This window comes from Scomber japonicus, chromosome 12 (assembly GCF_027409825.1).
Source record: "Scomber japonicus isolate fScoJap1 chromosome 12, fScoJap1.pri, whole genome shotgun sequence".
Taxonomy (NCBI): domain Eukaryota; kingdom Metazoa; phylum Chordata; class Actinopteri; order Scombriformes; family Scombridae; genus Scomber; species Scomber japonicus.
The window spans coordinates 11,346,079-11,358,231 of NC_070589.1; the positions used below are offsets into that span (position 1 = coordinate 11,346,079).

A 12,153-nucleotide genomic window follows, 5' to 3' on the forward strand; every position below is an offset into this window, starting at 1 on the left:
TCTCTCTCTCACACACACATACACACGAGAAAAACAATATGTCAACAATTAAAGGAAGGAAGGCTACGTAAGTGCCAATTTGAGCCTGTGCAAAATCACAATAAGACCATCTGAAATCATCACTGTGTGGGACACTCACACAGATAAAGTTATGCACATTAAATGTGTTACATACACACTCATTCACAAAAAGATACAGAAAACAGGAGGCACTGGACACATTAATCTGAATATACATTCATCAAGTGCCCATTCATACACATATGGGCTATGTACATTACATAGTGGAGTCATAAAAGTGCTTCAGAGTTACTCTTGGTAAGAAGAAAGGACTGGTAAGGTTTTTGAGCAGAGAAACAGAAGAAGAGAACACAAAAAGACAAAAAAGGAGTCAATCGGTTTCAATACACACCGCATGTAATTCTGTTCATGAAAATAACTTCCTGCCATGTACAGTATATAAAGACATGGATTTTTTTTAAGGAGTAAGGAGGCACCCTGTATCCCAAACCACTGCACTTTCATTTGTTTGCATGCATACTTGACTAAAAGCCTTAAAATTACATTTGAAAAGTAAGAGAGTGAAGTTGACATTATTGAGAAAAATAAACATGATAAATGTGATGAGAAAACTTTGGTAAAAGAACAGTACTTGTGTTAAATAATGTATAATAGAGAATTTGACTGTTCTTACTCAGTTCTTACTTCTGTATTTAACTACTTCAAAGATAAAGATAAAAACGCGATGAAGACAGTGTAATACAACTGAAAGCGCTGGAAAAAGAGATGAATTGGACATTGAGCTGGCATTGTGTTACTTGAGCATACGAGAATCAGGAGTGTTTACACCTATTATAAATGTAGACGTAGTGATAGACTGAATATAAAGATTTCAAATAGTTCCACAAAGTGCTATTCTGTATAAATACTCTGAACATTCATTTACTATGCTAGTAAAATATGTACATATACCATATGTACAAACTCCTGATTATGAGGTCAAAGGTCAGGTGGTCTGCTGGTAAGCTGGTGCAGTGGACCACCTTGGAGGTTTCAGCAGGTTAAGTTTGGGTTTTTTGTGTGATTGTGTATGTGTGTGTGTGCAAGTGTGTGTGTGTGTGTGTGTGTGTTTCAGGATGTCTGCAAAGTTTTTTTACTTTCCATATTAGAACAAATATAAGAACAGCTTAAAACCTGAAGTGAATGTGAATATGAAAACTGTAGACCTATGAGAATATAAGTCTGCAGTAGACATTAACCATACATCTACATTTGATTTTAAATGCTTTATTTAAGTCATTTAGAAAATGTAAAGACATTATAAGATTTTGTCATCACCAGCAGACACCCTGTGCTTTATGTATGTCTTTGTACCTTCTGTGAATGTTTGTAGCGCTTACACAGCTGTCTGACAACTGACGCCTTGTCCCTTTTATTTTTTTACAGTGTCTCATGTCTCACTATGTGACTGTGTAGAGTTCATCCTTGCTGCTCTGACAGAGTGTGTATCCACAAACCCGGGGTCTCCAGCTCCAGCTCCATCCCCTGGTCCAGCCGAACGCCTCCCTGTTCTTCTCCTTCGGCGGCAGCAAGAACACAACGCAGGTGGCCACCAGGATGTGCCACAGCGAATGCGTGTAGTAGTAGTTGTCCTCTGTCTCGGCGAAAATGTACAAACACACCCCGATCAGAGCGCAGAGCACACCGGGGATTAGGAAGAAGACCCATCGTTTCCACGAAGGTGGGTAGCAGTGTCGTTGCCGCACCCCTCGGTACACCTGTGAACGAAAGAGAACCAGATACACCAAACATCAACAAACAGCAAGTTGATTTTTAGTATAATCTTTAGTTTTTTCCTTGTGTTGCTGCCCAAATTGAATCTTCAACAGGTTTAATGGAACTCTGTATGAATGTGGCTCATCTCTTACCCAAGTAGTAACCATGATCAGTATGGAACAGAGGATGGGGCCCAGCAGGTTCCACAGGCCTTTACGATCTAGCTGCATTGACATGGCTATCAGCAGAGCCCCGAGCATAAACAGAGTCTACACACACACACACACACACACACACACACACACACACACACACACACACACACACACACAAAGAAGAGAGAAATAAAACAATAAATATAAACTTAAATATATGCTACATAAACAGCATTTTAATCCTCAGTAAAGAGTGAGAATTGCATATAGAAAAACAGGTAACAGTCAGTGTCTTACATATTTAAATATGTCTCCGATGCGAGCCATGCACAGGATGGTTACCCAGAAGGAACAGACTGAACCCAGGAAGTCACAGTACTGGAGGGCATCATAGTCCATTATACACAGTACGGCTGCACCTGGCTGGTCACATGCATGGTAGAACTACAAACACACATACACACACACACACAAAGAAAGTTAAGTTAAGGTATCACTGTGAATGCAAGTCTTCCCGTGGAAGCAATCTCAAGTGTGTGTGTGTGTTTTACCGTGGAGAAGAACATTGTGAAGAGGTAGACGGAGGCCTCGGTGATGTAGTAGCGTCTGACGGCCACCACGATGGCAGGCAGGAAGAAAAGGTTGCTGAACGTGAGCAGCAGAGTGGCCGTCAGCTGGCGACTGTATGACTGAGCTGTCGAACTGTCAGTGCAGCCCCAACCGCTCCAGCCTGCACACAGACAATTCATTAATAAATTCATAACACATGACAGCACAGGATACAGTGATAACATATATTATTTATGTTAGAAGTACCTTAAAGGCAGGCTGCAGTGTGGGGGCTGGGATGGGTGGGGGTTTAGGTAAGGCTGGAGGTAAATGTTCCTCATGAATATAGAACTAAATGTGTGTGGTTGTGTGTGTGTGTGTGTGTGTGTGTGTGTGTGTGTGTGTGTGTGTGTGTGTGTGTCGTACCAGCTTTGCAGACACAGGCGGCATACAGATAGCTGTAGGATCTCAGTAGTCTACATTCGCCGTATGTCCCACAGTCCTCTACACAGGCACTGATGAAAACCTCTGGGACCACAGACACCACTGACAGATTACCACAGTCACTGCTGTAAGAAACACACAGACATTTACACATTAAAAAATTTTTTAAAAACACACACACACACACACACAAGTACATCCATTGGTCTTTATACTCAGAGAACAAGAAATGGATTACAACTTTAATATGAATGCCTTTCCTCAAATATGAATCATAAATTTCATCTCTGCACTACATTGTTTTTAACTTCCTCATTCTGTTCTGTAAATAAGTTGTCAGACCAAAATCAGATAGCACACAGACTAAATAAAGCAACGCCTGTGAACTAGTTCACGCCCAATTTGAGTTGCTGCTACACTGCTGTACCATCTTGACTGTAACATATAGCAGCATGCCCAGCCACATACAAGCTATACTGTAGCTTGCTGCTATAGCTGTCACCGCTGCCACTATGCTCATACATTGTTTCAAAAGCCCCACCTCCACCCCAGCATCCATCTGTAGGCTTTGTTAGTGTCTAGAGGCCAAACACCATACTTATAGTACATACTCTACAATTAAATAATAATAGTAATAATGTACTGCACCTGAGTTGGCACACTGAACTTAAATGTACACTACTCAGACAAAAAAATTGATTGGCACTTTAAAATATACCGCAGATTTCTAAATATGAAAAAGTATATATAAAATGTATAATATAAAGTAAAGTATACGTAAGTGTGTGTAACATGTAGCATTACTACACATAAAACAGGTCATGTGGTGTGTATGTGAAAAAAATGGGTTAGGGTTGTATGTATGTAAGCAGAGAAGAGGGAGACAAAAAAAAAAGCAGAAACATTAGCTGACAATGTGACTGTCAGCATGGCTTCAAACGCCATTCATTACATGTGTGTGTATTTCACAAAAGTTGTTGAAATTACTGCCCATGCTGGAGGAGGATGTACAGAGATGATGTTTCATACATAATGGGTGTAGAAAATATTCAGAAATGAAGGTAAATGGTGTATATGTTTATTACCTGTTGCATATGAGCTGTAAAGTGAGGTACCATGTTGTTGACTGAGGAAAAGGCAACCGGACCACAGCTTTGGGAACACTGGCATTCACATTAACACCGTATCCTCCATACAAAGCTGCAGAAACACACACACAAACACACACAAACACACACAAACACACACAAACACACACAGACATACACAGACACACACAGACACACACAGACACACGATGAGAGTCTCCAAATTTGAATTTTATGAGGCAAAGTCAACTTTACTGCTTGTTCAGTGAATCAATGAGATGTAATCAGTTGTGTACAAAAGAAATCCAAGTGCATCTGGTACAAGAGAGAGACCTAATGCATAAAAAACTATTAATACTACTAATTATGTCTTTATACAACTACTCCAAAATTACACCTATGTTCTCATGACTCCTTAAAAGTACAGTACTAGTCAAAAGTCTGCGCTACCTGTGCGACATGGCTGAGACTGGTTGAGTTCAAGGACTGGAGCCCAGGGTGAGAGACAGGCCACCACGCTGCTGCTGTTCCCCAGGGTTACATTAGTCTACACAAACAAACAACACACACACCCACATGCATCAAAGTGAGACGACAAACACACACACTGCTTTCAAATCTAACAAAAGTTGACTGGTTGCGTGATGTGATTCAGTGGTACTCACAGTGTTGAGTGTTAGCTGTAGGTTGAGTGTGCCTCCGGTGGCTTGTGCGTAGAGGGGGTAGGTGAGCAGTGTGGGGTGTGTATCCGTGACGCTGACGTTGGGTCCGTTGACGGGGGTGAATCGGAGAGACAGGACGTCCACCTCCTCATATAGCACGGGGATGCTCCACACGCATGCAGACGCCGGCAAGAGCGATAACAGTGATGCTGATTCGTTCCTAAAGGCAACTGGCTCTGTTACTGCTGAGCTGTTAGCTGCCGATGTGGCGTTGGTATAGCTGCTATTGCCACGGAGCTTGTTGATGTCATCATCTGCTGTAAGGCCCACGCTTTTTGGCTTGCATCCCACTGAGGCAGACACACACGAAGAACATTAAAATAAGAAAAAGGAAAACGAAAAGATATATACGGATATATAACAGGTGAAAGCTGGTGTTTTAGGTGTATGTGGTTTCCTTGATCACCTGTGTAGTTTGAGACAACATTAAACGTCACAGTGCGGTTATCTTGGCCGCTCTCCACGACGACTCGTAACCACGTGTCCCAAGGAGGGCTAGAGAGAGCCGCAGAGCAGCTTATCCCTGAGCAGTTCACTGTGACCGGGCCCTCCTGCAGAGAGGTGGAGCCGAGCCTGAGGACCAGTGAGCAGTTTCCACTGTCTGCCCCTCCCTCCCCTGAAGAACAGTCGGCCACAGAAACAGAGAGAGACGAGGCAAACTCTGGAACGTAAAACCTAGGCGAATACAGACACGTATTAGTTGTATTAGTAAGAATTAACAAGGTGTGGAACCACGTGCACATGCAGACACTCCTTACTTAAGGCGTGCAGGTTTGTCTGGAGCTGCGGTGAGCTGGAGGAATGTGCCCTGCTGTAAAATGGGCGTGTCCACTGCTCTCCTGATTGATAGCTGAGGCTGGAAGAAGTAGGAGCATGACGGAAAGCCCTGACAAAGACAGACATAACTGAGTATTAATATTATCATTATTATAGTTTTGAGTATAAATTTAGATTCTGCTGCAGAGTTCTCTTTAATCAATACAACGTTATTGGCATAGCACCTTTCATAGATACTGACAAGCTAATTGTGAGTAATAAGCAAGGCTGCATTAAAGCCCCACGGGCCCCTTTGCACTGAAGCTCATGTCCTCCAAACAGCTTTTATTGTATTCCAATTGGATAACGCTGCTGTAGAGTGGAAACCTTGTAACTCCATATTTTTCCATATTTCCCATCCTCAAGGGCCCCTGGACACTTACTCAGATTGCCCGCATGGTAATAAGTGAGAGGAAAGATAAACAGTAAAATAATAGGCGACTAATGCACATGCACAAAAAAACACAAATATTGACATATAAGATCATATTGGAAGTTGTCTTTCAAGGTTGCTACATAACACTATCCACCAGCTGTGATTCTGTGAAATGAACTGAAGCCAAGAAAAAGAAGAGGCCGAAGAATGCAGCTTAGTTACTTTACTGTAAGCTTACGGCTCGCTCCCGTGGAACAGGTTAGGATGAAAGAGGAACGCACAGCTAGAGCATGACAAGAATGCTGACACTGTCTTTTCCTTTCAGTGCAAAACAATATGACAGAAAAGCACACGAACAAAGTTAAGTGCAGATTTGCCAAAAAAAAAAAATCTACAAAAACTGCAGCAATTTACAATGTAGAGAAAAATACTTGAACACAGACTCTTAACAGTAACAACAGTCACAAGCATGTAAGCAGATTTATATACAAACCTTCTGCTCTATGCGCCCATCGTCCTCAGGCAGGTGGGCACCGACGTACCAATCACCTGACGCAGGATTGGAGAGGTTAAATGTCGTGGAGCTGTGTGATGTCACCGGTAGGGTCAGAGATAGACAAGGGCTCCACAGAGTTGCATTGGGGAACACGGACCCTATCGGATTTATAACTGGAGGGGCACCCCATCGAATATGGCTACAGAAGAAAGAAAGAGAGAGTTTAGTAGCTGATTCAAAAACATTTCAAAGAAAGAAAGAAGGACTGGGCAGAGAAGTCACAAGACATGAAGACAGAGACAAGGAAGTTTGATTTTTGATTACAATTTAAAAAATGTTTTTAAAAAGCAGTGAGGAAGTTGGACTTCTTCATTAAGAAGCACTGTATCTGTATCTTACATGGTGACGTTGTGCTGGCCGCAGTTGAATTTGTGGCCCTTGGTCACGGAGAACAGCCAGCGAGCAACCGCAGTCTCCTCTGGTATATGAAACCTCTGCAGCCTCACGTTGCCGAACCAGCCGTACTTTGACAACTTCTGTGCTGGTTTGGACGAGAGCTCGGACACAAACGTCACCTGTCCATCTGTTGGGCATAGATCCTTTATTGTATGAAAACGCACTGGTGGCATTTACATTCACATGACAACTATTTTCTTAACACACACACACACACACACACACACACACACACACACACACATTCTGCTAAACAGTAGACATAAATATACATTGTATATGATGCACCTGGTGTTATCCTAGGATTAAATGGGTAAAGGTCAAATGTAGGGCAACCTCACTGTAATTATTTTGACTGATATTGCAATTGCGATATGATTTGTGATATTAGACGTGAGGATCACTCATTTTAATTGAAAATCGCATTAAAATGATTATAGTGTACATTTCTTCAGGATCTCTATCAAACAAAGATGTTTTCTTAAGTCTGTAGAATATGATGTATAGGCCTGGACATCTCTCCTGAATGACAATATTTAATTTGAAACACTTTTAAAATAAAATTTCAATTAATTGCTAAACCCTAGTTAAATGCTATTTCTATTGTTTTATTTCTCTGGATGTTAATATGGTAAAAGTTGACATTTCTCTTTTTCTCCTTTTACTTCTTGAAATGCGTTTTATATATGGTGTTTGAGACATGTGGTAAAAGTGAAGCAGAAACGTTAGAAAATCACATGTACGTGATAGAAGATAGTATATATGTCATGGAATAACAATTGTTAAAAATAGTATTACAACCAGAGACATGAATAGATTCAAATGTATCCAGGACAACTGACAACGCTACACACTAAGTCAGACATAAGTAAAAACAAACAGTATGACACATATTAAATGCTAAATGTTACTGACTGTCCAGGAGAAACAGTCTACCCGCTCTAAAAAAAAAGTCAAAGTTAAAAGTAGAAAAAGAAGAAGAACAACAAATAGCAGCACGGTTGAATGATATAAACACTAAAGATACACACTGTCATATTTATATAAAGCTGTCAACGCTGGGCTGAAGGACGTAATCTCTTTAATAACCTTCACATACATGTTTTGATACCGCAGACTATGCAGCACTGCAGGTACAATAACAGGTAAAACCAGCCAGCCGCGGTAGTTAGCATATATGCTAATGCAAGTCTCCTCTGACTTTGTTCCTTTAGCTGGGAACACTTACCGTCTCCAAATGTCGTAGCTGTCAGGGCGACGAAAAGGAGACCGCGTATAAAACACAATTCCATGTTTCCTTTCCGTTTGTCTGAACCATCACATCGTCCTTCGTCCACCTGTAATCTCACTTTCGCTACGAGGAAATCATTTTACGTGCACGGCGCTTCCTGATTTCTATGTAAATACGTGACGTCACGATATGCGTCAGTGCTAGCTTTCGAACCCTCGGAAATAATAAAATCAACAAACTTACAGAGTTACGAATTGTTATTTCATTCGTAATTTGTTAAATTTTAAGAGAGATACACATTTCTGTAAATAAAGCAAAACAAAAGAAGCAAAAGTAAATTACATATAACATAAATTAGGCCACACACAGTGCACGCATTAAAATTATACTGTGAGTAAACAAAAGTAAAATACTGGGAGAAACCTGAAGGCAACACCAGTCATTCGCAACATGCTTTTCAACATCACAGCACTGAAACACCTTTATTTCACCATAGACTGCATATATTTCACTATGGTCACATTAGTCATGGTTTATAACTTGTTTCACCATTTTTAAACTTAAGGACACACATACATAAACACATTTGTTCAGCACCTCCACACTTTTCTGCTGTTTCAAGTAACAAACAAGAGTATCAAAAAAATATTTATTTTGTCTTGTTTATTATCAAAAAATTATATTAAGCTCATTGCTACATAACAATTTGCTATAACAGATCAATGGCATCATCTTGGAAATCCTCATTGGTCTATAGGCCCTAAAATAAAATCTAAAATTCGGATTCCAGTGTGTAAAATATTTATCAATGGATTTCTAAATATCTTAAGAGTGCTTTAATAGTTGTAGTAGTATATAGTAGTGATTTCTTCTGTAACTCTTAAAATACACAGACAAAATGAAAGCACATGATACAACAGTGTACACTCTAAACAAATTGAGTGACAGAGTAGTCTAACAGTGACACAGTAAGCTTTCAGCATCCTATTCTTAATGAGACACACTGAGTGTCAAAGTGCATCTTAAATCCCACTGCATTATAGGCAGTTAATCATCGAAAGGAAATAGTTTCGCACTAAGAATAACACATTTCAATTGTGCTAATAGAAGATCATAAAAATGTCACATCATCCTGTGACTCCACCCAGCACCACTGAGCATCATAACCCAGCAAAAAGTTCTCTCTATCAGGTGTGCTCTTGTTTTCTTCCGTCATATTGTTCTGAGAAACACTGAGTCCCTCCAGAGTTTGTTCCTCTGTCTTTGTCTTTGCTGACTGTTGAGTGAGGGCAAAACTACTAATTTTTACATCTCTTCTTGCAGCCTTACAAGATCTCTGCAGCGCTCTTCTGATGGGGTCAGCACCACCTTTGATGTCCTGCGATGGAGCTGCATCTGAGTCCTGTGGTTGTGACTTCGGTAAATTGGCACTAACCAAACCGTTGGCAGGAGTGGACGATGCCTGTGTGGAAAAACTGACTTCATATTTGGAGTTGGGAGGACTTGGAAGTCTTGCTTCAGTTGATTCTGGGCACAGCACGTTGAAGTAGCTTTTGCGGTCTGATGGATCATTGCCAGTGCTGGGTGGATGATCTGTTGATTCCTCACCAGCGGTTTCAGCCAAATCATAAAGGCAGGTTGGACTTGGGCTTTCCCTGTAAGAGTAATAGGAAGGATATTAAGCCCAATGTGGAACCTGAGCACCAAACTCAAGCTTGTGAGCCAGAACTAAATCTACACATGATGCATCCCACTCTGTGATGCCTATCCAACACACTCTTTCAATGTGACGGTTTGTTTAAGCTGTCAGAAATGCCCAGCACTTCATCTACTCTGCTAGTGCTGGCTCTAACTATTCCAGGGGAAAGGATATTTAATTTAACAAATCTCTTCTTCTGTAAAAAATGAAGAGACCGGAACCAAGACAGAAATTCTTTTTTTTTTGTCAGGTTTGAGGAGGTTGCAGTGTCAGCTAATTAAGTTAATTGTACACAACTACACCACATGAAAAGAGATAAATCTGGCCAAATGTGGGGCTTGTAAATAGAGGTGTAAGCTTCTCTTCTCTCATGTGTGTGCAAATAACAGTCCAGAACTGTATGTACAGTAAGGCTGACACAAACCACAAAAAAGCTGGAAAGATTTACTTTGAGGAGATTTGCAGCAGAGATTTTAGGAAATCCCCAGATCGAGTTAAGCTAGAGTTTTAGTGGACTGCTATAATCTCACACCACTTCATAAGATATCCTACAAAGAGTAAAAAAAAAAGGAAAAAGGATATACTTTGAACACACACACACATCCAATATTAGTGGGGATTGACGAATACATCAAATGATTCGTAATATGAGATTAAACTATTTTGGTAAAGTTTAGAATAAATGTTAAACTTATGGGTCTCTTATCTAATCATGCGTCTGTCCTCTTTCTGCAATGCAAAGTGTCTCTTGTGCATTTAGCCTTAGGATAGGGCAATATTACTTTATTACCATATTTGTTGCAATTGAAGTACAAATCAAAACAACTGAGAAAATAAACACTTTACCTCCAGGGAGACATTGAGGCCCCGGGATCCTCCAGAGTCACCAGGCTGCTCAAACTTCCTGTCAAGCTGCTGCCACGGCTGGCTAAGGCACCCCTCTCCTCCATCAGCCAACGCATGGCCTCGATACCCTCGTGCACGGCCACCAGCTGGCGCAGGATCCTCACATCAGCAGAACGCAGCCACCTCTGCATGAACAGGATGAGGAGTTAGGCTAGACACTGTACGGAAACAGCTGTGTTTGTGTGCATCCTTGCAGGTGTGTATGTGTGCATGATATGAATGCTTGCCCCATTGCTGTGAACCTCTCCCAGGGGGCCACTTAAAATAACTCAGTCTGCCAGTGTTTCCTCCTGTTTGTCTGCTCATTTGACTACAATACACAGAGCAAAAGAAAAGAGCGACAAAACTGAGAGGAATGAGGGAGGATCACCAGTGGAGGAGAATGAACAGAGGAATTCAGTCAGAATGTGTAAAATGAATGTAGGTGAATGAGAGAGAGGGCAGCTGGGAGGTGTGGTGGAGAGATTTGTGACAGTGTCTGTCATTAGAAATAAAAATGAGCTGGTGAAGTGGCTCAGAAAATAACTGGTTTTGACATTTTTTACAGCTGACAGAAACACATCCAATCACAATAAATGGAGCAGTGATTACTGAAACAAGTTGTGCAAGTTATGTCATGTCCATGGCTCACATGCTGAGTCAGAACACAAGTAATGGTGTTATGTTAATTGAAAGCTTAATTATATTGTAACTATATGAAAGCTCTTTACAAAGAAGACAATGGAAACTTTTACCATCTCTTGTTTTAAGTTGCTGATTTTGTCAGAGAAGCTGTCGCTGAAGGCAGAGGCATTCTCGCTCCTCTCGCCCATATCAGAGCTCCAACAATCACCGCAGTCCGCAGCATCCTTCATCCAAACCAGAAGACTTTCCGGTGTTTTTCTGCCAACTTTATTTTCCAGCTCTTTCAAATCTGGAAATGAATCGTTGAGAATTTCTTCCGCCATCTCACAGATCAGTCTTTTTTTTACTTCCAGGTGTTATGACCTGATGTATGTAGAAGAGCTGGTGCGTAAAGTTACCTCACCTTTACCAACTTCCACTCCTCTGCGCAATCGGACCCCCCAGCAAGAAAATTACACATCCATAAATCTCCCAAGCGTGTCGACAACCACACAACAAAGTCCCCTCGTTATATTCACGAACTCTCCACCACAAACCATGATAGTCAATGACAAACTTGCTACAGAAGAGCAGAACAAGCCGTGAAAACGCTGGAAATCGAAACGAGCAAACCATCCGTCCTGCTGTCACCATTCACTCTACACAAGTATTGCTGGTATGTAGCCCGGAACATGATGCTGGAAAGTGGAAATGCTCTTTGTGTAGTCTTCAAACAATGGTGGGAGTTTCATGGCAGCGGTCACATGGAGAAGCTTCAGCAGGGGATCACCTGTGCGCACAGAGCTGATATGGCCATGTAATGAGCTCACAAATAT

The 12,153-nt window shown here is 41.2% G+C and overlaps 2 protein-coding genes across 3 annotated transcripts; both read right to left on the reverse strand.

Annotated features, from left to right (window-relative positions):
• Positions 1 to 1,093: 1,093 nt before the first annotated feature.
• pgap6 (post-glycosylphosphatidylinositol attachment to proteins 6) lies at positions 1,094 to 8,233 on the reverse strand. Of its 2 annotated transcripts, none has more exons than XM_053330356.1 (13): positions 8,107 to 8,233; positions 6,822 to 7,005; positions 6,420 to 6,621; positions 5,493 to 5,620; positions 5,141 to 5,409; positions 4,678 to 5,024; positions 4,463 to 4,559; positions 4,010 to 4,124; positions 2,907 to 3,046; positions 2,483 to 2,661; positions 2,229 to 2,375; positions 1,929 to 2,045; positions 1,094 to 1,778 (listed from the first exon to the last, which is right to left on the reverse strand). In XM_053330356.1, exons 1-13 carry the CDS (start codon positions 8,168 to 8,170, stop codon positions 1,461 to 1,463), a joined length of 2,307 nt encoding a protein of 768 aa, XP_053186331.1. In that variant the 5' UTR covers positions 8,171 to 8,233; the 3' UTR covers positions 1,094 to 1,460. The 2 variants fall into 2 exon arrangements, with proteins under 2 accessions (XP_053186331.1, XP_053186330.1); XM_053330355.1 differs by having other exon boundaries at positions 2,907 to 3,049.
• Positions 8,234 to 9,220: 987 nt separating this feature from the next.
• Positions 9,221 to 11,661, reverse strand: LOC128369590 (leucine rich adaptor protein 1-like). Its single transcript, XM_053330667.1, has 3 exons — positions 11,449 to 11,661; positions 10,655 to 10,839; positions 9,221 to 9,764 (listed from the first exon to the last, which is right to left on the reverse strand). The coding sequence occupies exons 1-3, from the start codon at positions 11,659 to 11,661 to the stop codon at positions 9,221 to 9,223; spliced, it is 942 nt and encodes a 313-aa protein (XP_053186642.1).
• Between the last annotated feature and the right edge of the window lie 492 nt (positions 11,662 to 12,153).

What these genes read in the sequence shown, in the direction of transcription:
- pgap6 (XM_053330355.1), bottom strand. Translation starts at nt 8,170, where the DNA reads ATGGAATTGTGTTTTATACGCGGTCTCCTTTTCGTCGCCCTGACAGCT. An exon ending in GTCTCAGCCATGTCGCACAG is followed by an intron (nt 4,125 to 4,462) that starts GTAGCGCAGACT and finishes GTGTTTCTGCAG; the next exon opens with CTTTGTATGGAGGATACGGT. An exon ending in TGATCATGGTTACTACTTGG is followed by an intron (nt 1,779 to 1,928) that starts GTAAGAGATGAG and finishes TTTCGTTCACAG; the next exon opens with GTGTACCGAGGGGTGCGGCA.
- LOC128369590 (XM_053330667.1), bottom strand. Translation starts at nt 11,661, where the DNA reads ATGGCGGAAGAAATTCTCAACGATTCATTTCCAGATTTGAAAGAGCTG. An exon ending in GCAACTTAAAACAAGAGATG is followed by an intron (nt 10,840 to 11,448) that starts GTAAAAGTTTCC and finishes CTGTTCATGCAG; the next exon opens with AGGTGGCTGCGTTCTGCTGA. An exon ending in GCCTCAATGTCTCCCTGGAG is followed by an intron (nt 9,765 to 10,654) that starts GTAAAGTGTTTA and finishes TTACTCTTACAG; the next exon opens with GGAAAGCCCAAGTCCAACCT.